The sequence below is a fragment of the Sceloporus occidentalis genome, unplaced genomic scaffold (genome assembly GCF_023333645.1).
Source record: "Sceloporus occidentalis isolate IW3139 unplaced genomic scaffold, rSceOcc1.0.p SCAF_16, whole genome shotgun sequence".
NCBI classification, from domain to species: Eukaryota; Metazoa; Chordata; class Lepidosauria; order Squamata; family Phrynosomatidae; genus Sceloporus; species Sceloporus occidentalis.
The window spans coordinates 4,830,842-4,855,933 of record NW_028316996.1 but is presented as its reverse complement, the minus strand read 5'-3'; the positions used below and the strand labels follow the sequence as shown (position 1 = coordinate 4,855,933).

The 25,092-nt window shown below is 39.1% G+C and overlaps 1 protein-coding gene across 1 annotated transcript in view; it reads left to right on the top strand.

The window, feature by feature from the left end:
- Positions 1-24,761, top strand: part of LOC149302960 (dmX-like protein 1) — a 51,783-nt gene extending 27,022 nt beyond the window's left edge. The window contains exons 15-44 of the mRNA XM_089481905.1: positions 36-125; positions 863-977; positions 1,351-1,575; positions 1,698-3,395; positions 3,744-3,854; positions 3,988-4,157; positions 4,580-4,677; positions 5,677-5,842; positions 6,109-6,364; positions 7,481-8,535; positions 8,726-8,911; positions 9,003-9,079; positions 9,490-9,620; positions 9,996-10,238; positions 11,079-11,192; positions 13,930-14,108; positions 14,876-15,009; positions 15,534-15,619; positions 15,707-15,908; positions 16,555-16,672; positions 18,128-18,214; positions 18,960-19,081; positions 20,986-21,127; positions 21,333-21,393; positions 21,906-22,033; positions 22,776-22,868; positions 22,953-23,044; positions 23,133-23,185; positions 23,519-23,736; positions 24,537-24,761. Of these exons, the coding sequence (XP_089338031.1) occupies positions 36-125; positions 863-977; positions 1,351-1,575; positions 1,698-3,395; positions 3,744-3,854; positions 3,988-4,157; positions 4,580-4,677; positions 5,677-5,842; positions 6,109-6,364; positions 7,481-8,535; positions 8,726-8,911; positions 9,003-9,079; positions 9,490-9,620; positions 9,996-10,238; positions 11,079-11,192; positions 13,930-14,108; positions 14,876-15,009; positions 15,534-15,619; positions 15,707-15,908; positions 16,555-16,672; positions 18,128-18,214; positions 18,960-19,081; positions 20,986-21,127; positions 21,333-21,393; positions 21,906-22,033; positions 22,776-22,868; positions 22,953-23,044; positions 23,133-23,185; positions 23,519-23,736; positions 24,537-24,761 (6,675 nt within the window). The remainder of the gene's footprint in view (positions 1-35; positions 126-862; positions 978-1,350; positions 1,576-1,697; positions 3,396-3,743; positions 3,855-3,987; positions 4,158-4,579; positions 4,678-5,676; positions 5,843-6,108; positions 6,365-7,480; positions 8,536-8,725; positions 8,912-9,002; positions 9,080-9,489; positions 9,621-9,995; positions 10,239-11,078; positions 11,193-13,929; positions 14,109-14,875; positions 15,010-15,533; positions 15,620-15,706; positions 15,909-16,554; positions 16,673-18,127; positions 18,215-18,959; positions 19,082-20,985; positions 21,128-21,332; positions 21,394-21,905; positions 22,034-22,775; positions 22,869-22,952; positions 23,045-23,132; positions 23,186-23,518; positions 23,737-24,536) is intronic.
- The last annotated feature ends 331 nt before the right edge of the window (positions 24,762-25,092 follow it).

Genomic DNA, 25,092 nt, shown 5'->3' with positions numbered 1-25,092 from the left:
GTCCGTAAACTTTTGGTAATCGTTCTTATTTTTAGCATGGCCGAAAAATACAACTGCTGCATGTTTTCCAAGAAGACTTCATCTTGGGCAACCCTAAGAAAGATGAAGACCCAGGAAGCGGCCACATTCTCGCGTGTTCTGGTAAAATTTATGCCTCGCTTGGATATCTGCAATAGTCATCCTCTGATAGTGTTATCTTCTCTGGTCCTTCATAATATCAACCTTTTTCCATGCTTTCCTATAATTTCCTAATTTTCTACTCTATCTAATTTGCTTTTGTTACACCAACCAGTGTCTTCTGTGGTTTCATTTGCTGCCCTATGTATTAACATCCACTTAAACTTTTCTCTTCCTCTAAGCAAACTATTTAAATGCCAGATTTTATAAACTAGTTCTATCTGATCTATATGGTATTACCCATGCTTCCAATATTTTGAGTTCAGGCAATGATGGCATTTACAAGTAAGCGGGATTCAAGTCTGGGCTCTCCAGTTTGGGAGAGTGCTGTGTTAGCTGGGAGATGCACAGGTCTGTCTCAATATGTATGCTTGAGACCGTAGCAGGAAAGTACTTCCATTAAAATCAGTGGACAGCTGCAGCTTTCTCAAAGCCAGCCTGGAAACTGACTGGCGGTAAGTATATCACATTTCCTACAGGGAAAATTGTTTGGAGATAGAGAAGGGGCAAATACGTATGGGGGAGTCTGCAAAACCCCCCATGCATTTGCGAAGGAGACGCCACAAAATTTTTTAAAGGGACCACACAGCTTTTGATATGTATTATACTGCATGTGATGAACTTCATGTCCAACAACTACACTCCATTCATAGCATTTTACTTTTTGTTTTCTACATTAGAAAACCCGCAGAATGGATTCTCCGAAAAATTCTACTTGGTTGTAATTGAATGCACCAGAGAAAAGCGTTACATGCTGCATATGTGGAATTTGCACTTGAAATCTGTTCCTGTGTCTGTGGGTAGGTTTTCCCCATGTCTAAAATGCCTTTTTTATATAGTGCCTGCTCTAATACCACGTTACACATACTTTCAGTTCTGCAATTGTTGTCCAATTATGTAAAAACATATTTCAACTATGTTTAATTCTTGATATTTGCTTACTTACTAAAGTTGAATAACTCAATTACTCAGACTTCTGCTTTAAGACAAGAGTTAAGCATCCTAATCAAAGAAGCAATTCTGCAAAATACTTGCAAGGAGTATGCTTGCATATTTTACGCGGCTCTCCATAGATTAAATATTGAACGAGGTTGAGCGGGTTAAATTAGTTATTTTATGGCAATAAAAATGAATTATTTTATTACAAAAAAACAAAGTTGTTTACTTTCACAGAGGAAAAATCTGGGTCGGACACTTCAGAAAATGTTCAGTCTAAAGATGACTCTTTTAGTTCTGCTTCTGGAGAAAAAGTCCAATCTCCACTTACACAAAAATACCAGACATGCAAAGCAAACCTTCAGAGTACGAGCAAGATGACTCTTTCATCTGAAATAGTTTACAGCCAAGATCTGAAATTGCCTGATGGTGTGGAGGTGATCAGTGTTAAACCATCTGCAGGTAAAAGAGCTTCAGTTATTCTGTTATTAGGCTCCCTGGATCTTTACATCTGTTTTTTTAGTTTTAAAAAGGCCTGCAAGAACATACACATGACTTAAATATTTGTTCTTATTTTTCTAAAGGACATTTGAGTTCTTCATCAATGTATCCAGTATGCCATGCTCCTTACCTGCTTGCAACTTCTTGTTCTGATGGAAAGGTACGATTCTGGCGCTGCCGGGTGGAGTCCGAGCAGTCGTCTTCTCCAACTGATCTAGAAAACAGTATGTTATATGTATGGGAAGAGTGGCCTCTGTTGATTGAAGAAGGGCTTCAAAATGGTTCTGTGAGTGTTCCAGGCAGACCCATAGAAGTCAGCTGTGCTCACACCAACTGTCTAGCTGTTGCATTTAAGCAAACACCAAATAAGCCTGGAAATTCTCAAGAGTTTTCGATGCATGTGAGTATTTTTGAATGTGAGTCAACTGGTGGATCATGTTGGATTTTGGAACAAACCATTCGTTTTGATGAACTGAGTGCAATGCTGGAGCCTGGCATTAGTATTGACAGCAATCTTGTAGCATACAGCAAGCAGGATGTGTTTTTATCTTCCAGCAAGTACCTTCAGCCAGATATGAAACCTTTAGTCCGCTTAGACTGGATGTCAAGGGAAGACGGTTCACATATATTAACTATCGGCATTGGTTCAAAACTGCTGATGTATGGTCAGGTGGCAAGAAAGGGACAAGAACAGTCCTGCAAAGACGATTTTGCTCTACACCTTTGGGAAACTGCCAAAAGCACATCTCGGCCTCGATTTGTCCTTTTACGATGTGTGGATCTTGTATCTTCTGTGGAAGGATCTCTTCCTTTACCTGTCTCTTTGTCTTGGGTGCGCGATGGGATATTAGTTGTTGGCATGGATTGTGAAATGCACGTCTACTCCCAGTGGCAGCCTTTTAATAAACAAGACTCTGCAAACACAGACTCTTACAATGGAAGCACTCCATCCATTACAAACCTTCTAAAACAAAGTCAGTCAGTTGGATCTGGCATGTATCCCCCGAAGAAGCCAATGACTAGGTCGATGACAAGTTTAGCACAAAAACTGATGGGCAAGAGGACTGCGTTTGATCTTCCGGTGGAAATGGAAGATTTGGGCCTCTTTGAGGCAGCTCATTCTCTGTTCCCAACTTTACCTCAGTATCACCCTTTGCAGCTCTTGGAGTTGATGGATTTGGGTAAAGTCCGTAGAGCAAAAGCAATTCTTTCTCATCTGGTAAAATGTATTGCAGGGGAGGTGGTTGCTATTAGTGATAATGAGCACGGTCCGGAGCGTAGGCTACGGTCGCTTTCAATCAGTGCTAGTGGAAGCACTGCTCGAGACCCTAAAACCTTTACCAAATCAGAGAATGCGGATTATACAGAAATTGATTCTGTCCCTCCCTTACCATTGTATGCCCTTCTTGCTGCAGATGAAGATTCTACTTTCACCTCCACAGTGGAGAAATCCACTAATGCTAATAACTCCAACAAATCCAACGAGAGCAAAGCAAATGGTGAAAACTATGATGACCTTTTCCAAGTTCCTCCTCTGAGCACCGATGAGCTTACTACTTTGGACTCTGACGAAGAAGAAGGCACAAAACCCCAAGTGATTGACCTGTCACAATATGGCCCCACTTACTTTGGTCCAGAACATTCGCAGGTTCTGTCCAAACATTTGCTCCATTCTAGCCTGCCCGGCTTGACTCGTATAGAGCAGATGTCTCTGATGGCCCTAGCAGATACAATCGCCACGACAAGTACAGAAATTGGAGAAAGCAGAGATCGCAGCCAAGGTAACTTTTACATTATCACTTTGCATGGTGGTAATCTTAGTGAGCTTTACAGCTGACTTTTTGGTTTGTGTTTTTTTTTTTTTTTCTCTCTCCTAAAAGCATTGTAGATTGTTAAGTGCGTTACTTAGTTGAAACTACTAATTACGATCTTGATTTTTTTAAATAAAAAAAAAAAAAACTAAAAATGTCATGCTTTTATCAAATAAGCCCATAACTTTTATGTAACAAAGGAAAGGGTCTGATTACATATATAGCATTATTTACTGACATACATTATTTCTGTTTTTGAACCACTGCTTCAGGACCAAAACAAACAAAGTTGAGACCATGTTTTGTCTTGGTTTATAGGTGGGGAGACCCTTGATGAATGTGGACTGAAATATTTCCTGGCTGTTCGTCTTCACACGTTTCTTACCACTTCTCTTCCTCCAGCGTATAGAGCACAGCTCTCTCACCAAGGTACCAGGCCCCTCCGTTTGCTGGTCATAATGTCATAGGTTTTCTTACACCCACCAACTCCTTTTTGTCTTTCTCAAAGTTGCACCGAGTATAATGTTTGTGATTGATTCTGTTCTATTGGCTGCCGTTTTAGGCTTGTCTACTAGCCATTTTGCTTGGGCCTTTCACTCTGTGGCAGAGGAAGAGCTGCTGGAAATGCTTCCCGCAATGCAGAAAGGAGATCCCACGTGGTCCGAGCTCAGAGCTATGGGGGTGGGCTGGTGGGTGAGAAACACGCACAGCCTCCGCAGATGTATTGAAAAGGTATATGGGAACGCTACACTATAATTTAACATATAATACTAGATAATAAGATTGGGATCATTCTTGCATACCCTAAATCTCTTCGTAAACAACATTTGGGGTAGCCGAAGGGTACTTTTAAATGCACGTTGTGTCCCCATTACTAATGCATAGACAGGTTCTGCAGAATCCCTGAGCACTTCTGACACTGACAGACATACCATCAGTTAGCTCTGGGGTAAGAAGTTGTAAATTAGTGCATGTTAAAATATATGAAGTGCATTCTTTGATGAGGAGGTTGTCAAGGACAAGTATGATTAACTGTCAAATATGGTGTTCTCAGTGGACTTACATAAATAGATGATTACAATGAGCGTGGTGATTTGTATGGAAAGTGTAAGGGTTTCTAGTGTATTTAGGGTGCTTTTATTATGTTTTTACAGGTGGCGAAGGCAGCCTTCCAGAGAAATAATGATCCATTAGATGCAGCTATATTTTATCTCGCAATGAAGAAGAAAGCTGTAATATGGGGTTTATACAGGTATATGACGTCTTTTGCCGTTGTTCAGATATATTTTTCAGCTCTACCAAAGGGGGATGTTTCGGTAATGATGAAACCGCGCATCTGCTGTTTAATCAGAAAGTGTTGTTCTCATTGTTAGGAATTCCCTCTGTTCATATAAAATCTAGCCTTTAGGTATTTTTTGGAGACCAAAACTGTAAACTGCAACAGAGATCAGTATTATGGTTCACAGAAAACATATTCTACATGATGAAATGCCAGCCCTGGCACGGTTAAATAATCACCACCTGTTCTGCTTCACGCCATGCCGGGATAATGCCTGCTTTCATTATTTTGTGCTTTCTTTCAGCTCATTAGCATACAGACAGCTTCTTAATTCTTCATTCTATGGGGTCTGTTTTAATTAAGTTTATTGTTAATTACACCTTCACTTTTTTCTTTTTTTTTTATTCGTGGCAAAACATTTTCTCACACTAGCCAAGCTACTGTTTAAAACACGTGGGGTGATGCGTGTCTCCGTATTACAGATGGAAACAAGAAATGCCTGTCAATATGCATTTCTAACTCAAAACAAAAATTTCCTAGATTTGTTATGGGATTGTGGATAATGGGATATTTCTAACGTGTATGTGATTTTTACCATTTCAGATAATACATAAAGCCTGGCTTCAAAATGCCCCATCTGCTTAGTGCAGTTTTCATGCAGTCATAATGCAAGCCTAATTACTATTGAACATATCTAATTCAAATACCAAAAGTCCCTGGGGAGTCTGTATAATGAAAGCTTTGTAATGATTAAGCAATTAGATGTAAACGTCAAGGCTGGGTAGATAGATTTGCTGGGGGCTGTAAACAGGAGCTTGTGACATTTGCTGCGTCTTAATCAAATGTGACCACATTGTGTACCTACAGCCATGTGTAACGAGCCATCACCGCTTTATAGTTCTGTGAAGATGTCGGACAAAGCCCGGCCTTTACCGTTTTTAACATTTTTTGTTTTCTTTCATGCTTCTTTAGGTCTCAGAAAGAGGCAAAAATGACAAAGTTTTTTGGGAACAACTTTAATGAAGAGCGGTGGAGAAAGGCGGCTCTGAAGAATGCGTTCTCCCTGCTGGGCAAGCAGCGCTTTGAACATTCGGCAGCGTTCTTCCTTTTGGCTGGCTCTTTAAAGGATGCCGTGGAGGTGTGAAGAACTCTGTGCTTTTTTATATTTCCGAAATAAATCACTGAGATGAAGTGTTTTGTGTCACCTCAGCTTATTGAGGAATAAAGCCTGGCCCTCCACGTGTTACTGCACCGCAAGAAAGCAACATGATTTCTCCCTATGGGTTTAAGGGAAATGCAGCAAATCATTTCTTATGTAACATTATCATTATTATAATTGTAATAGTTGGAGGATTTACCAAGTGATTTTTTTATTTTTATTTTTTTTTTACCATTGATTTACAGGTTTGCCTAGAAAAATTACACGATATCCAGCTAGCCCTTGTGATATCAAGACTGTTTGAGCCTGAATTTGAAAAATCCACAACCTATAAATCCATCCTGCAGAAGAGGGTGTTGGGAATCGAATCCCCTGGCAAAGACCCCATCTTCTCAAGTGTACATCCCGATCCTTTTGTACGAAGCATGGCTTATTGGATTTTGGAGGATTATAGCCGGGCGCTGGACACTTTACTAAAACAGCCTGTGAAGGATGAGGAAGGTAAATGCGCACTTTACAGTAACCGCTCTAAAGTTTGTATAAACCTATATGTGCGATACGCTTCAAAGGGAAATATTTAGAATTTTTCTTCTTCCACTCCCCTCCTCTTTGGATTTGTTCACATCGGCCTTTTCTGTATGACGTGAGAGCTTTTCTCACTTCATATTGAGAGCATATTGGGCTGGCTAGTTTTCAATCATTACAAAAGGGGTTATCTCTACCGTTGATCTTCTTCTAGCTCATTTGAGGTTTCCCTTTATAGATTGGCCAGCAAAGAATCAGATGTAACGTATGTCTTATTGCAGACGATAGTAATGTCTGCCACAGGGTAGACACTCCTGGCAGCTGCGGTTTAGCGTTTATAAATGTAAACTAGTGCATCATGGACATAAAACTCTAAGGACAGAAAAATGGCATTGGAGGCACAGTCCCATTAGAGACAACAGGAGTGAGATCTGGGAGTGATTATTTCTGAGGAGCAGCGAATGGTTTGCAGGATAAATTGTCAGAATAGGCCCAATATGCATGAATACAATAAATGGGATTGAACAGAGTACAAGAGGGAACTAGATTGTACAAGGTGAGAAATCTAAAACTATAGTTGATGGAATTGAAACATGCATGGGATGGGACAATTCTGAGTCTAAGACCAAGGACTGATAAAGGTCTGAGTCTTTACATCAGGAAAACCATCAGACTACATGGGCTGAATGGATCTTTCTGTAGTCAAATTCGATGTTTTGGATGCGGGGGGAAAAAATGCATATTTTTCTTTTTAGTTTAACTAGGGTTATAATGGGCTCAAACTACTGCACATGCCTCCAAGTCTTAGAAAATCCAAACATTGAGAAGGCAAGGCATTGTCGGACCAGCGGAAGGTAGTCGGAATTTAACTGAGCAGCGGGTTAGACTTTAAAGTACATAAGCAGGTAGTTCGGAGTGGTGCAGTATCTTTAAGCAAACTTTACAAAATGGTCCTACTATTCAGGAAAATGTTAGAAGCGGCGAACGTTGGCAGGGGGAAGATTCATGTGTCCAAGGGGCTGCAGGCAAAGTAGAGCGAAGTGTTATAGTACAGCAACAGATTGAATTTCTCCCTTTTGTTCTTCTCTATAGGCGAATCATGGAGTTTGTCCTCAAACTGCGATCCATCTGTTTTTAATTTCTATAACTTTCTACGGACTCACCCCATGTTGTTGAGACGCCATTTTGGATCCTCTGAGTCATCCCCTACCAAGATATGTCTTACAGGAGAAAATGGATTGGCTGACAAAATTAATTTAGAAGAAAGAAGACTGTTTTTCACAACTGCCCATGCTCATTTGAAAGCTGGGTGCCCAGTGTTGGCCTTGGAAGTGTTAACAAAAATGCCCAAGGTTGTAAAACGATCAAAGCCTTTCCTTCGTTCATCAAGTTTCACAGACACAAGTAAAGTATCAACCCCTCTGTCTGCCTTGCCAGAGGAAAAAGACTCAAGTTCAATGGTTAACGGCTTAGGGTCCTCTGTTATGTTATCAGATAAAGAATCGCATTCTGCTCTTTCATTTGACTGGAGTCAGCCATCCATGACAATTGAAGATGAGGACCTTGTATTAAAATGGGACAGCGATGGTGAAGAGGAGTCGGGGGAATCTGGTCTTTCAATGAAAGAACTTAAACCTTCTCATGGAAAAGAGAGTTTGAAGCCTGAAGAAGCTAGTACCAGTTACTCGGATGCTTTGAGCATTGATGAAGATGATATTCTTAGTCCATCTGAGGATGTTATAGCTGCACAGTTGAAATTCCGAGCTTGTCTGAAAATCCTTACCGGGGAACTCCGAACATTGTCCACAGGTTATGAAGTTGATGGTGGCAAACTGCGATATCAGCTCTACAGCTGGCTTGAAAGATCAGTAATTGCTCTTCAAAAGATCTGCGATTACAGTGTCAATTTTGACGAGCCAAGCTCAGGAGGCGCGGTTGAATATTCTTATGATGAAAGTTCTTATGATTCCATTGACCAAATCACTCCAATGCAGCAAAAAGAGCTTTTCCAGAGGCGACAGTGGCTTCTTAAGTTTCAGTCCCTGCTTCGAATGTTTTTAAGTTTTTGTGTTCTTCATGGCTCTCATGGTGGGGGTTTGGCTTCTGTAAGGATGGAATTAATATTGCTTCTGCAGGAATCCCAACAGGTAATATACATTAACTGGTTTAAAATGTAATTTAGTCTTGTTCAGAAAGCAATAGACACGATAATACTGTAAATAGTTGGATTCAGTGCAGTTTGTGGGGGTAGTCTGTGGGTCATTGTCATATAAAGATATAAACTACAATTCTTCAAGTGAATTCTTTTTGTTAATGAATATCTCCTTTTTCTTTTAGGATAGCGCAATCCTTTCAAATCCACAGACGGAGCAGACCTCAGTCCCACTTCTTTTTGCTTGCACGGCTAGTTCAAAAACAGTTGTGGCTTCCCCTTTACTGCACCTTAGCAACTTAACCCATGATATCCTGCATGCAATTATAGATCTGGATTCACCGCCTCATCCTGACAGTCATAATAACAGGGTATGTTGTGTTTCCTATCCAAGATGTCTGTTGTATTTTTAGATTTCATTTTTTTTATTGTTAAGCAAATATGATCACTTATATTTTACAGATCTATGTCATGCACACTCTGGCTGCGTCACTATCTGCTTGTATATACCAGTGCCTTTGTGGAGGGCAAGCTAACAGGTACAGAACTAATGCTGAGAACCGCGATACTGATACCATCTAAAAGTGTTTACTTGTTGTTTCCATGTGCCGCATGCTGTTCCATGCATTATTTTGTACTCCACAGAGTTTTGTGAATATGTATATTGGTGACATGGTGACAAAGCGTGCAAAACCTTTGATTGGGGAGCACTTAACGCTTTCCACGCTGTTTCTGGAGGGATAATGGACCCCTCAAAACACTGGCTAGAACCTTAGGGACTTGTGGCATAAAAACGGAAGTATTTCACTCGGTTAGTGAAGCAACCGAAAATTATTTTGCTGTAGATTGGTTAAAACTTTACAGTGGAATTGGACATTTGCCAGTATGCTAAAACTGTGTGTTTTCAAGACGATTTGGTCTTTTCAGATGGAGTGTGTTTTCTTCACAGTTCTTCCTTGCAAACAAACCTGTTCACAGGCATGGTGTACCAGAGCGTGTTGCTTATCCAAAGACACCCTCTCAGAACTACCAGCTTAGATGAAGCGGTGACTCCGAATACCTCACCCACTCACTGGCCAGGTAACCGATAATATCTAGAAATGTGCCCGTGTAATGTAATGGACTCCTAATGTGGTGTGTGTGTTTTTTGCTATGCAATTGCGGGTGTTGCAGTTGTTTAAACAGACATGTTTACTTGTTTTATGGGGGGGGGGTTAATAAAAGGTGATTCCAGTCCATTCTGTTGGTTTGCTGTGGTGGTAATACCTCTTCTCAAACCAGAATCACTTTCTATACATAGCTCATTGTAAATCGACAATAGTGCACAGTTAGAAAAAGCTGTCCATCCATTGTCCCATGACCTTTGTTTCTCTTGAGGTCATTATTTGCAGCCTTGTTTTGATGCCAAAGAGCAGCAGTTATCATTTATTGATCGCTTCTCTACCCATCCTGTAGGTATAAGTGCTTTACTTCGCTTGTTGAGTTCTGCTGGCGAAGAAGCCCAGCCCGGACTCACTGTGCTGTTGTGTGAAACTCTCACCGCTGTGTACTTGAGCCTTTTCATCCACGGCCTGGCTACCCACTCCAGCCAAGAGTTATTCTGCACTGTTGCCCATCCGTTGAGCGATAAAATGTGGTCTGCCGTTTTTGGAGGAGGGGCAAGGATTCCTGGAAAAGGACCCGTTAAACCGGTAACAGGTTAGTTCACTTTGGAAAGCTACATAAATTGCGGGTAATGTGCTGTGGAGCTTGTTGGAAGAGAATTATGGATAAAGTGCTATAGATGGAGAACATAATAATTATTATTATTTCTAGCTATGTGTTCGTTATTTCTGTTTTGGTTTTTACAACAAAAATCACCATAATAGTCGCTTTCTTCCAAGCAATAAGACTGGGGGAGTGCATTGAAACTAAATCATGGACTGTGATCCTCCAGCAAAATAAAATCCATGTGTCATAAATGGACATATCTAAACAGTCCTGTGCTGAATGAAAGGAAGATTTCCAGAATTGGCAATGATTGGAATTCTTTCAGAACAGGTTTATTTAGCCCGTGTTGGCATTTAATTTTGCAAGTATTTTCATGATAGACTAGTTTTTACCGTTTAAATTTGTGAGCATATTTCAAACATTGGTCAAGAGGGGGGAAACATTTTTGCACTTCCCGCCACGCTGCTCGCCATTCTCACTGTAAAACTAACTGACCTAACCAACTATCTTTATTCTGAAACGTAAAACTCCATAAATGTATTATTTCAGAACGTAGATTTCAAAATCCACAGTTATTCTTGAAAATTGGGATTCAAAATTAAACCAAGGGCATTGATGTCTAAATGTCCAGATAGGCAACAGTCATCTGCGTCTCCTAGTTGTTTTATGTCTACGGGAACCTGCCTTCCCTAAATCAAATAAAATAAAGGGACCAATTAGGCTCCTGATGTGTCAAAAAAAATAAAAATGCTGAAATTCGACTACTGTGTCAAGTTGTATACTGCTCCCTGTGTGCACTGAATGTTCTCTCTCCTTTTGTTTTGGCAGGAAAATACTTTTCTATTCCTAGCCCACATCAGGTAGTTGTGTTCTCCATGGAATGTGTTGGGTTTTCCAAAGCCCTTACTACCATCAGTCCCCATAGTCCTCCCAGCCCTGCAGGCAAGACACCGCTCTTTAGTTTTTGGCCTTTAACCTGAACGTATGCACCCTTGTGATTTTGCGTTATTAAAAAGACAGGCCAGTTTTCTTACTGATTTCCCCCCCCCCGGTTACTTTTGTTTACTTATGGATTTCTAAATGTTAGTCAAAATCAGAATATATTGGCAAGCAGTGACACCATTTTTCACATTTTATTCATGCTTAGCAATACAAAACTTTTTTTAAAATACAAACTATTAGAAATCCATTTTTCGTATTTTTCTACGTTCTACCTCACTAATGTGTTATGACGGCTGTATGCTTTTGGACTTTGTGTGATTTGATTTTTTATATTTTTTTTCTATAATTGATTTTTGTGTGCTTGCTTTCGAAGAGCCGTCTGACTAAGCTTTCCTTTTACTAAGTTTTTTTTAGTTTTTTTGACTTCTTAAGCAGTGCACGTATGATTTTGTTCTCTTACCACTACTATTATGTTTCTTTTATTATTCCTCAAAATATGTGGGTTAGAAGCTGCCAGAAAGGACATAGAGAATGATTCAGTTGAAACCAGGAAAATAATCATAAGTGTCAATAGGTTAAAAAGGTTATTTAAAGGAGGTGAACCATGTTTGTGTTCCTTTAAATGCAGAGGTAGGCCAGGAACTCGAAAAAGAGAAATTCGTATTTTCATTCTTCTGCCTGCAAAAACACTTTTTGTAACGGTAATACTGGCGTTGTCCAAAAGTACTTCCTTACCCTTGGGGAGGCGTTTGCTGTCTGTGTCCCCAATCTTTAAACGTAGCGACAGATGCCCACGAAAGCGAGCTTTACAGTATTTGATGCTAAAGCTCACACTGTACCTAAACGTGCTTTATCAAGACTGGAAAGATTTCAACAAAAGCGGGTCGGCATGACCAAGTTATATAGCCGATTGAAGATTAGATTTGCTGAGTATAAGCCACACAAAAAAAAACTAGCTAAAAAAAAAAGAGCCTAACATCGCATTATTCTGGATAAATTGTCAGATGACTAGATTTCAAGTGTTCCTTTTTCTTTTTTTTTTTTTTTAGTGAAGTTTTTCAAGCTTAGTGTTTTCTACTCCAGCTCATACTTGCTAATGGAAAATGAATATATTTTATATATTATTATATATAATTAACGGTTATCCCTTAAGCTAATTGTCTGACCCAAGGGCAAAGCAAATGCCCAGCACAAAGTATATAGTAAATTTGCCACATCTGATGAAAAACAAACGAGAAGAGACAACTTCACACGACACAAAGGAAAGACCATACTAAAATGAAGCATTAACATGCCAACAATTCTCAAATTTACAGTGTTTTTTACTGTGGATTCACAATTCTGCAAATATAGTTGACTGCTTTGTACAGGAGGATGAGTAATGGGAAACTCACAGGAAGAACCTGGAAGGTGAAGTCTCATTGGGTTTCTGTAGGGGTTGGTGTGGCCTGTGGGTCCTCTAGTTTGAGTTTCCCACAGAAGTCATCTATCGTAACCTGTTTTGTTTGTAACTCTGTCCTGTGTGGTGTCCTAAACCCTGAAGTGAGGAGTACAACGTTAAGTAGTCTGAAGACGTGCTTATGGTTTAAACTGTAAATAAGCAACATTGTGGAGAATGACCTGAGATAATTACACAGATAGTGTACCATGAACCATAAGAGACACCTTTCTCAAACTTTTTTATGTGGATACTACTTTTTTCTTTTCATGTTAGTTGGTATTATTTATTTCCACTTACTTGCCTTTGAACTTTTATTTGTGCATGCGCATGTGGTCTTGCACGATATTCCGTAAGCTATGTAATTGATGGAATGCATTACGTTGCAGCTTAAGTAATTCCATCTAAAACAAGGTAAGTTGTTTCTATTTGTTGATTTTGGCCAAGGGGTGTTTGCAATTCCCTTGTGATTTCGGTCTTATGCACACATCGAATGTTTAATGTGTGTTTACAAGATGTGGAGGCAATTTGAGGATGCCTGACAGTTTCAGGCCAAGCACCGCATATAAAGGTGTAATAAAAATATGAGAATCTGGTTGAATTACCCCCTATTGAAGTTGAGACTAAAAGATACAATACGATAATTACTAATGTAAAAAGGCAAAAATCCCTTAAACTTCTCAAATAAAGTACTTGGGGTAAGACATGTGAGATGTGCACAAACCTGTGGTGTCTGTAGTTTACCCAGTAAAAATATTGCTTTGGTGGAGATAACATTTGGCAACTAGAAAACTATACTTTTACCTTTACCCATTTTCCCCTAATTTCTCCTTATGGATATATGGATAATTGTCAAGGGGGTAGAAAGACTGAGATTCAGAATTTCTAGACTGGCTGAAGTATCTTGCAGAGAAGATGCCTACTTGTCCGCACCGCCTTGTAACTGGACCCTGAAGAGAGGAGAGTCCTTTCCACACGTGGACTAATAATAACCTTCTCCTCCTGGGGAAGCTGATCGATTTCAGTCATTTTGTGTTAATCTGCTCTTGAGAGGAGGAAATACCAAAGGGTCAGAGGCAAGAAAGACCATCATTTAAAGCCTCAGTGGCCCTTAACGCTACACACCGAATCCATTTCACAATGCATTGAAAGATCTTTAAGTCAGACGTAAAGGTTTCTTTTTAGGCATTCAGCATGTGTATACACATTATTGTACAGATATGATGTAGCGTCTAGGGTGCTTTTCCTTATACCCCAACTTCAATTATAAAAACATTGTTTTTTTGTTTGTTTTAACAGTATCTCCCCCAGTTGACGAAAGTGAGAAGGCCTCAAAACGCTTCAGACTTTCTACGAAGGTTCAGGCCCGAGAACATCCGCCTGTGCTTGCCTCTCCTGTGGCAGATCAGGGCTCATCAATCTTTCGAGAGAGATTTATCCCTCCGGAGCTCAGCATCTGGGATTATTTCGTAACCAAGGTGACCTAGGACTATTATGACATAGTATCTTAAAATTAAATAGAGCGTATTGTTACTACCCCAATAACTTGAATGCGCTTCTTTTTTTATGTGAAAATCAATTTAGGACTAAAAATACTATTCTAATTGTTCAGATTCCAGTATCGCTTTGTGGGACTAATAATATTGAAGAGAAACAAAACTGACCAAGTAACCAAGTCAGTAGAAACCAGTGTTTTTAGAGTAAACAGCACTTCAACCTCTGATTAAAACGTTGGGAGAGATTCCTTTTTTTTTTTTTTTTTTTTTTTTTTTTTTTATTAAATAATCCTAATAACGGTAACTGGGTGGGTCAAACAACCCCCCCCCCGTAAATCCATGTAAAATGTCAGTACTCGATCAGTTTTATTTGCTATGAAAATAGTGATATTTTTTTTTATAATTATGGGAAAATGTCGGCTGTCAAAGGGGTTGTTTTCCAAATGGTGGATTAAAATTACGTTTTACATCTATAATACAATCGAACACCATTTATTATGTTTCATTTACATGTAATAAAGGGATTACAGTTTACATTGGGTTTTCCTTTTTATAAACTTTGTTGTATTTACAAACCCCCTGGTCACATAATGTCTAATATGTCAGGGGTCATGGGGATTGTAAATAAAACTGTCTTGCTCATACCATATGAGAGCGTCTCCATGGAGATCTGTTTGTATGAACTCATAGAATACACCCTGTATATTTTACACATTTGCTCATAAATTGCGTAACGGTTTATTTTGCAGCCTTTTGTTCCACTTTCGCAAAACATACTGGAGTATGATTCGGAAGAAAGTCAAGGGAGTGATGATGAGGAGGAAGACGATGTCTCGTTGTCTGATGTTCAGATACAAGAACACTCCAATTTTAACTCGTATAGGTATAAAAGCTTGTATGCCTGTGTGGACAACATTTGGTTACAGATGACGTGATGATGTTGCTAGGTTGCTACATCAGCCCGGTTAAGATGTGAGGTGGAATCCTTATTATATTATATTATACTATATTTACCATCTTCATTGATAAGATAGAGTCACAGAGATGGCTTTCTAAGTGTCCTGTCGTAGTTTATGGTTTCCTATTACCCACTTCAACCTCTTTAAACATAGTTTTAGGAAATGCGTAGCTTTGATATTAATAATTTAGCGTCTTAGAATCCAAGTGTTTGGATGAATAGACTACCGTAGCTATATTTGTTCAGATGCACCTGGATATTTTTAAAGTTTATAGTGGTTTCATTTTTATTTTTTGTTTTGTTGAACCAACTTCTTAAAAAGACAATATATTTACAAGGTAAGTCGTGACAGCAAGTGTTTCAGAATTTTATGTTTGCTATTTGTTATTATGTACTGCAATGTCTGTTTAACTCTGAGTTCACAAGCATGCTCAATCTTCAACTTGCAGTTGGGCTTTGATGCGTCTTGCTATGGTCCAGTTTGTGCTTCAGAACCTCAAGAACTTCTATCCGCTGGCTGGACATGAGCTGTCAGGTATGATTGGCTTCTCCTACCTTAGAGAAGGAGGTTGATCTGAAGCCTCAATATGTTAACTTGTACTCTACTTTATAATTGCTCCAGAGCTCCCAGTAGCATCTCCTCTGTGCCATGCTATTCTCAAGACATTGCAGAGATGGGAGCAAGTGCTGCTAAGAAGACTTGAAATTTATGGTGGTCCACCCCCTGACTTCATCACCATACCTACCTCAGAAGAGGCTTTGTCTGCTGGCCCTGCTATCTTACGACACAAAGCATTGCTGGAGCCGACAAACACCCCTTTCAAGTTAGTATCTATTTAAAGACACTTTCAACAAGTATTTGTGCAGAAACATAATGTCATTTACTATCATTCTGTTTAATGCAATTATCAAACATGCAAATCTGTGTTCTATTTGTATGTAATATTTAATATCACATCTTCTTGCTTGATTTACTTTAGGATTTGAAAATATATTGCATTCGTATTAATTGCTGTAATAAATTCACCAGTACCTAACATGGTTTCTAAATGATTTGTTGTACTTGGTGTTTTAGAACCAAGAGAATCGAATCATGCTTAAGATGTCTTTTCCAACACAATACAGTTTCCTATGACATTAGGTCACCTATACAAAACCACTATCAAAGAAATATTGTACAAGTACTAATTTAGTTCCAGTTTAGTTTTTTTTGTGTTTTTTAGTTGCCAGTATTTAATCAGCAAGTGCACATATTTAAAAATGGCTGATTTACTAGAACTGTATTAACCCTTTAAATACATAGCTTTACCACATATAGTAATCTTTTTGCGTTCCTGCTTTACACGTGTGCATCTTCATTTTATAGCAAAAAGGACCATGTCATTGATTAAATATGTTTTCAATATAACGGCGATATATTAACATCTGTTCAGTTAAACTTCCATTACTGTTTCAATTCATTCTCATTAGGTCAAAGCATTCGAGCACTTTACCAGTGAAGAGGCTTTGGCAATACCTGGTGAAACAAGAAGCCATCCAAGAAACATTTATTAGAAACATTTTCGCAAAGAAAAGATCCCTCAGTGAGGTATGCATCGGAGTGTTGTATTACCAGGCCTCGTGGCTAAAATGTATTATCCTTTATAAATGGTTAAGCCCAGATAAGGTAGTATATTTGTGTGTTGGAAAATATTCACTCTATTCTCTTTCGTTTTTAACTCCTTAACGACCAATGACAGGCACGTCATGGCATGAAATATGCTTAGAAAACAATTTTTTGTTTATTTTTGCAAAAAAAACATAGGAACATCAGGTATTTCTACCTCAGGACAAATAGTAGAATCTATTTAACACGTTTTTTATTAGCTTTTGTAGACGAGTAAACATTTTTCAAATGAAAGTGAGAAGAGGTGCATTTTTTTTTCAAATTTTCACCATATTTCATTTATACATATTTTGTAAATTAGATATGATTAATATCATACCAAACATGGTATCTGAAGAAAGCCCATTTTGTTCTGGAAGAAACAATATATACTTTGTGTGGGTTCAGTAAATATGAGAGAAGAAAATTACAGCTAAACACGAGCACCATCAAAGTGTAAAAACAACCTTGTCACAAACGGCACAAAAAATAATAAAATATAACAGGCTGGTGCTTAAGGAGTTAATGACCTAAATGGAGACCTGTAAACCAGCAAAATATAGACAACACGAGATTCTACGGCACCTGTTTTGCTTTTAATATATATATATATATATATATATATATATATATATATAATGTTGCATTTAATATGACCTTAAATTCTAAATTTGTGTATACGTTTGTGTGTGTGTATATATATATATATATATATATATATATCTTTTTTCCCCCAAGAAAGACAGGAAGCCATACATAAAAAGCGTGTTTATTTAATAGGGCATGTTTCATACATAAAAACAAAACATAGACCAAAAAAACTAAATCCTAGCTCAAACTTGAAGCGCTAACTAAATAAGTTTTCCTAGTTTTCTATCTCTTCCAACACACAGAATAATAGCACAAAGCCATACATGTGTTATATCTTACAGCACAATTTCACACTGTGCTGCAACTTCACAGCCCCGGTTTGTTCTGACAACTATTTACAACCAGCCTCAGAAAGGCCCCTTTTCGTAATTAGTGGCTGCCGACGAGAGTCTGGCAAAGCCTTTCATTGCTGAACGCTGTCAAAGGCTGGAAAACATTGGTTACATGCGCACAAGCCCTCCATGTGGTGGTCTGCATATTGGCTTAGACCTTAGACCCAGAATTCCTGACTAACGTCAGGAGGCAGTCACAGGACAGTAAAGCAAACTTGGTTTCCTTGGTTGGAACTTGAAAGAAATGTGTTACGTTAATATGATCTTAACACATAAATTATTGCTTTTGTTTATATTTTGTTGATCTTGTAGAATGTCATTTCTGGGGAAATTATTATTATTATTATTATTACAAGCTTTTATAAAAATTATATGTGTGATGTTCATTTTTATATTTTATTTCCATTTTCTCTAGACTGAAGCAGACCAGGGACCTTCTGGAGGAAGAGCTAGAATAATCCACAAAGACTCTGACATAATTACAGCTTTTGCAGTAAATAAAGTAAGCATGACTGTAACTTTACATTTTTTTTTAAGTTTTTCAGTGCAGTTTTTTTCCTACAGTTAGGACTTTCTTAGAGAATATCTGGAATGCCCCCAGTTGTGCAGCACAGAATGCTGTGGCCCTCTTTCTCAAAAGGATTTGTTTACCAAGCGAGGGTTGTCAGGGGAGTTTGCAGTTGTGTTTTCTGCTCCGTTATTTCGCGATTCGTTTTGAAGGACCAACGCAGGCAAGTGTCTCAAATGAAACGACTGAGCTGGTCCTGTATAATGGCTAATTCTATGGACATGGAGACATCAAGAGGTTTGGATAGGCCAACTAAGCTCTTCCTGTGATGTATGCTTTATGGGGATGGGTTTTCGTAATATATAGTAAAGTCAATTGGAAGGAACTGCAACTCTAGTGAATAAACCACAAACTGTATCATGCTTCAGAGATGGTCTTGAATGTTCCACATTACTGTGTCTCACATCATTGCATGTGTGTAAAATCGCCATTACATCATGCAGAAAATAAATGCAAGGTTTTGTGCATGGCGTGTCTCCACTATACACTAATTTGTGATCTCTCCCGCTGTTGAATTCATTGGTCTACCCTGCAGGTCAAGTTCCCCTCCTTGGAATTACACTTGACTCCACTCTCTCCATAAAGTGCAGCTCGCCAAATGTTGCCGCCTTCACCTGTGAAACATCACCCAAATGTGTCCTTTCTAACCCTAACCTTACTGATCTGTTTGCTTATTTAGGCAAACAGAAACTGCATAGCAATTGCTTCCAGCCATGATATTCAGGAGCTAGATGTGTCTGCGATCCTTGCTACTCAGATTTTCTCCTGGATTGATGATGAATTTGAAACGGACAATAAAGGGTATTTATTTTTTCCCCTCTTGTATTGACATTCTATAACGGCATCAAGTGTTCGGCAAATTTGTAACCGATAGTTTAGCGCTATATGGGATATTTGGGAAAAAATGGTCATAAAAGCAGTGGAACTGTTGCCCGCAGGGACATATCCTGGCCTAGGCTGACTACTCATAGGGCAGCAGATTCAGGGGGCAGTAGTCTCCTGGCTGCAAAACCAAGGGACAGATCGTCCTTGTGCTGCTACTGAATGGGCTAGTTACAGGGGAGATCTTCACAACTGGCCCATTTACACAATTTATGCTGTGCCTTCATAGTGTACCTGCATTAGAAGGCAGCCTTTAAGACACAGAGCGTCGAGTGTCTCGGTTAGCGGGCGCCTGGGTGCAGCACAGCCATCTCGGCTGCCTATGGGAATATAAATGCACTTTGGTTTTGTCCTATTTCTTCCTGGTTTTATGGCTTGCTTTACAGTATGCCTTAATAGGTCAATCTCTCACAATTTCTCAGACTAAGAGCATTACTGTACTTAAAGGTTCTTTCATAGGAACATAGAATCCCATGGCCCATTTTTCCTGTTGTAAATTCACTATTCAAAGAAAATCAGCAGCATTTGGCCTAGACGCAGTCCCGTAAAACCAAGAAACGGCTCCTTCGCTGTGGGAAGACATCACCGTAAGGCTAGGTTTCCACTTGGTTTTTTTTAGCTAAAAACGCCAATAGCGCCACCTGGCGTTTTTTTAGTGAAAAAACGCAGCAGCCAGATGTTAGCTGTTCTTCAATAGGAAATCGCAGAATGCCATATCCACTTGGCGTTTTTCTGTCTGGCGTTTTTTCAGTCCTCTTTGGCGTTTTTCTGCTTTTTTGGGCTCTGTGGCAGTTTTTCAAAATCGCAGCATGTTGACACTCTGGCGTTTTTTGCAAGGAAATCTTGGCGTTTTTCTCCAATAGAAGTCTATGGGAGAGAAAAAACGCCATGAAAAAGCCATGTGGGTTTATTGCCTTGGCGTTTTTTATGGCGTTTTTTCCACAGTTACAATGCAGAGGATGGACCCAGTATCTGTGTGTCCTACGAGAAATAGGCTGGAAACAAACAGTTTCACACAAAACAAAGTTCATATTGAATTCTACACCATTTGGAACAAACATGCCATTACAAACAAACATACGCGACACATCAACTGGATCCTGCGTGCCAAAAGCAACAGCAAACAATTTGCACCATCATTTGGGGCCAATCTTCCTAGAGGAGCAGACATTCGGAATAAAGCATGCCTTACAAACCACAGAAAAGAGACAAAAGGGTCCGCCGGGGCGTTTAAGTAGAACTCTACCAAGTAAATGACATCAGGGGGCAGATACTTGCCATTTATCCTAATCCCCTTTAGCTGGGTGAAACTTCTAACTTGTAAAGGCTGAAAAAACTGCCTAAGGTCAAAAAAAGCAATTTCCACAGAAAGGCTAAAACGCGATGCTGCGTGATGCTGCATTTACACAATCTTTACAGCAAGTCCCGTTTTGCAGTCGTCTGTAGTCTCCTCTTACACCCAGTAATGAAGCTGTCACAGCGCTATACATTTGGAGTTTTCAGTCTTCTGTTTGTTAGCTATAGTGACAATTGCTTCCGCCAACAAACTCAGAAGCAAGGAAAAGCACACGGTTATATGTGATCAAAACCTCCAGGCATTTCAAAGGTGGCTGGAAGAAGAAGACATTCCCTGACCATTATAAAGAGGTCTAGCAGTTACATTGTTTACAAGGAGGGTTGCTATGTATAGAATATCCACTCTGGGGAAGTTAGGAAGTTCAACACTGCACTTGAAACTCATACTTCTGTCCTGAGAAACAAAGGTAGGGTTGGCGCCGCTATCTGAATGTTTCTTTATGTTTTCGTATTTCTTTTTTTCGTAGTTCTGATGATTTCTTGGTGGTGCATACACGTGATGACTTGTCAGCAGTTCAGGGTTCAACCCCTTATACACACAGCAATCCGGGGACTCCTATTAACATGCCCTGGTTGGGAGGGATACAGACTGGAAGGGGTGCCTCTGTTGTAAGTTCATCCCTTTTTTTTCCTTTACCACGCTGCGTGAAATGCCGCTACCGTTACACATGATCTCATGCAATGCGGCAAAGTGTATACTTTGTATTTCTTATAAAATACAATCTTATCCTTTTTTAATAACCACGTGTATGTTAGACGTTATGTATTTTATATTACATGGTTATAAGATCTCTCTCTACCCTGGCTCTAACAGATGATAAAGAAGCCTACGAATAATGTCCGAAGAATGGCCTCTCATCCAACACTTCCTTACTGTGAGTTTGTGGTTCTGATCTGTTTAGATGTATTTTCCATTTGGGAAGACGGCATGTATGTAGTCGTTAATTCATACTAGAGTAACAGCTATTAAGATGAAACTTAACTAGATTTAAAGTAACTTAAAGAATATATCTCACGTTCCAAAACACTTTGACTATCCCTTCAGCTAATCAGAAAAATCTAAATCTCATGGGATTTTAGGTACCGTTTTGAGTGCAGCAAGTTATAAAGGCCATAAGAATACCTTTTTCCCTGTTTTGGGTACCCAAGTCTGTTTCGGTTTCATCATGCTGCTTGGCTTACAGAGTGGCAGCCGGGCTTAATTCCTGAACACGGCCCCCATGGGAGAGCATTTCAGGGCGTCTGTGTATGTAACCGTGCACACAGACCTCGCCACTTTCTACTGCATTCATGACAATAGAAGGGCATGAACAGTTTGTGAATACCGTTCATTATTACCGCTGTCAGTATTATTGAATATCTTGCTATTATTTATGTTTTACTACAGACTTGACGGGTGCCCAGGATGGCAGCGTGAGAATGTTCGAGTGGGGTCATTCCCAGCAGATAACATGTTTCCGGACAGCTGGAAATTCGAGAGTAACTCGGATAAGGTTTAACCACCAGGGAAACAAGGTATTTATTCTCAGTGTCATAGCTGCATTGACATTTATTGAGAAAAAGATTATAATATATATGAATATATTCTGAACAGAAATATTTCTCATGCAACAGGATATTTATAAACCATATACTCCAAAAAAAAAAAGTTGAGCCGCACTAGATATGGTAAAGAATTTTACAAGGCATAAATAGATAGGGAAGCACTAAGAGCAGGTTATGAGAAGCTTTACTATCTAAAAAGAGTTGACGAGCCTCGTATAATAAAGAAACCTGTAGAACTAGTATCTTACGTGAAAATACTAGACATGTATGGGCTAGATGTTTGATGTATTGCAAGGCTTGATTGTAGACATACAGGCAACTTCTGTTTGTGTGTTTTAAGTGTGTCTTTTATATACTTGTTAGCCGCTTCATGTTTAAATTGTACAGTGCTGCAGATTATGGTAGCATTTTAATAAGTAGTGTCAGTTCATGGTGGTGGTGTTGTAGCCTAGAGAGACCTTTGCTGCTATACTCAACGATGATGCTCTTTTACAAGAATTAGTGCAAAGTTTTTGCAAAGTTTATTAATGCTAGTTAAATATTTGTGTATTGTATGTGGTGTTTAAGATTGACACAGCTTCCTCCAACATCTGTCCCAGTGGTCTGTGGTGTAAACCTCTAAAGTGAATTAAATAGTTTAGTATTATCAATAATGACTTATGGTTTGTACACAGAACTCTGACACTTATTGTACTTCTGCTTAATTTTATAGTTTGGAATTGTTGATGCTGATGGGACTATCAGTCTGTATCAGACAAACTGGAAATACAGCACTGCCGCAGGAAGCCCACCCAAACCTTACTTGGTAGGTCTCCCTCATAACAGCACGGACATACAATGCGTTTGGTAAATGTTTGAATAACCTTTGTGTGTTTTATGTTCCCGTCAGACATGGCAATGCCATAACAAGACTGCCAACGACTTTGTCTTCGTCAGCTCTTCTTCCTTAATAGCAACAGCTGGACTGTCGAATGATAATCGGTAAGATGCAAGAAGTGCTTTCTAAAGATATGTATATACAACGTATGCTCATATAGCCTATCTTATATCTATTCTGTTTTTTTTCTAGAAATGTTTGCCTATGGGATACATTGGTATCGCCAGGAAATAGTTTAGTCCATGGTAAGTACACCTTTAGCTAAAGCAAACAAGTCATTGCTGGTAGGGGATGGAAAGGTTTCGGCAATCAGTAACGGCCTCCTTCCCAAAAATATACTAGTTTTATTGTTTTGTTATCGGTGGATATAGGTTCCTAATTGTTAATAGTCGGTGATCCTTTTTTTGTGGGCTAGTCACCTGTACATATATACCGTTTAATAAATATAACTACTTGTCTGATTGGTATTTGCTGTCCTTATAAATGCAGGTGCAGCATTGCAGCATTGGGACAATCTTACCTTAAGAGACTGCGAAGGTTTATCATGAATGTATTCTCTTTTTTTGTGTGTTTTGCAGCCTTCACATGCCATGATAGTGGAGCAACTGTAATTTCTTATGCACCAAAAAATCAGCTCTTAATATCTGGAGGAAGAAAGGGTTTCACGTGCCTATTTGACCTACGCCAGCGGCAGCAAAGACATGTTTTTCAGAGCCATGATTCTGCGGTGAAAGCCATTGCTGTAGACACAACAGAGGAGTATTTTGTCACTGGATCTGCAGAGGGCAATATCAAGGTACTTAATGCCAATTTAATGTGTGTTGGTTATGCATGATTTTGAAACTAATTTAGACCCTTTAGATCCTTCGTCTGAGCACCAGAAGTGTGAGTTTGTGTGAGTTTGTGTGAGTTTGTGTGAGTTTGTGTGAGTTTGTGTGAGTTTGTGTGAGTTTGTGTGAGTTTGTGTGAGTTTGTGTGAGTTCGTAAGAAGAGAGGAAGGCCTTGGACCAGACTTTCCTTTAAAAAGGATTGTTCCTGTAGGACAGCATAGCCAACTTGAAGTTCTCTAATGACTGATAAAATAAAACAATGACTGCTTGCTGTGGTTACTCGGCTTAAGGTTAGGGTTTTTTAATGCAAAGGTTTCCAGTGGGTAGTTTTTGCAAGCTATAGGTGGGTCACTGTGCCAGGAAGTTTTTAGCCTACCAAAGCAGAGAAGACCAGCGCACACCCCTAGTATGGTAATTCACAGAAATAAACATTTTCAGAAGAAATTTTTGAGAAGAAACCACATTTTAGAGATTAATGATGATTTACTTATTAAATTAGGAAAGATTAAGAGACATTCACTCTTAATACCCATCTCTCCTGATCCACACACTTTCTGCAACCAGATGCTTAACTGAGCTGTGGGGAAAACTATGCTTAGATTAAAAGAAAGGGATTCCTGAAAAAGAACATGACGGCCTCATTTGTGTCCCGAACAGCTACACAAGTCCTAGTATCCTATGTTATTTGCTATGCAGCACTTGCACAGTATACATATCATATACATATCTCTGCTTTAACGTATACATATCTGTGTTTTTCTCATAGGTCTGGAGTCTGTCAACCTTCGGTTTGCTGCACACCTTTATCAATGAGCATGCTCGCCAGTCCCTATTCCGAAACATTGGAACAGGGGTCATGCAGATAGAGACCGGCCCAGCCAATCACATCTTCTCATGTGGAGCTGACGGCACGGTTAAAATGAGAATATTACCAGATCGCTTCAGTACCCTTAATGACCTACTAAAAAATGAAGTAAAATTTGTGCTTTAATTTTCTTTTCTCGGTCTTTCCTGTTTGCCGTTTTGTTTGTTTCTGCTTTTATTGTTTAAGCCAACACACACCGAAGTGGTTTCAAGGAAGGAGAGTGTCCGGCAGGTGAAATGTGCAATGTTCCTTTACAGATGTGCCATGAAGATGACAATGCTTTTTTTTCTGTACCTCTGCCCTGACGCACTGATGCCTTAAAATAATTAACATGATCGTTCAGCAACTGAATATGAGGAAAAATATGAAGTAGGAAAAATGTAAAATATGATATGTACACATACCTTTTGCTGCTGAAGTTCCTTTTTTTTCTAGCAAATTTTGTTTATAAAAATCT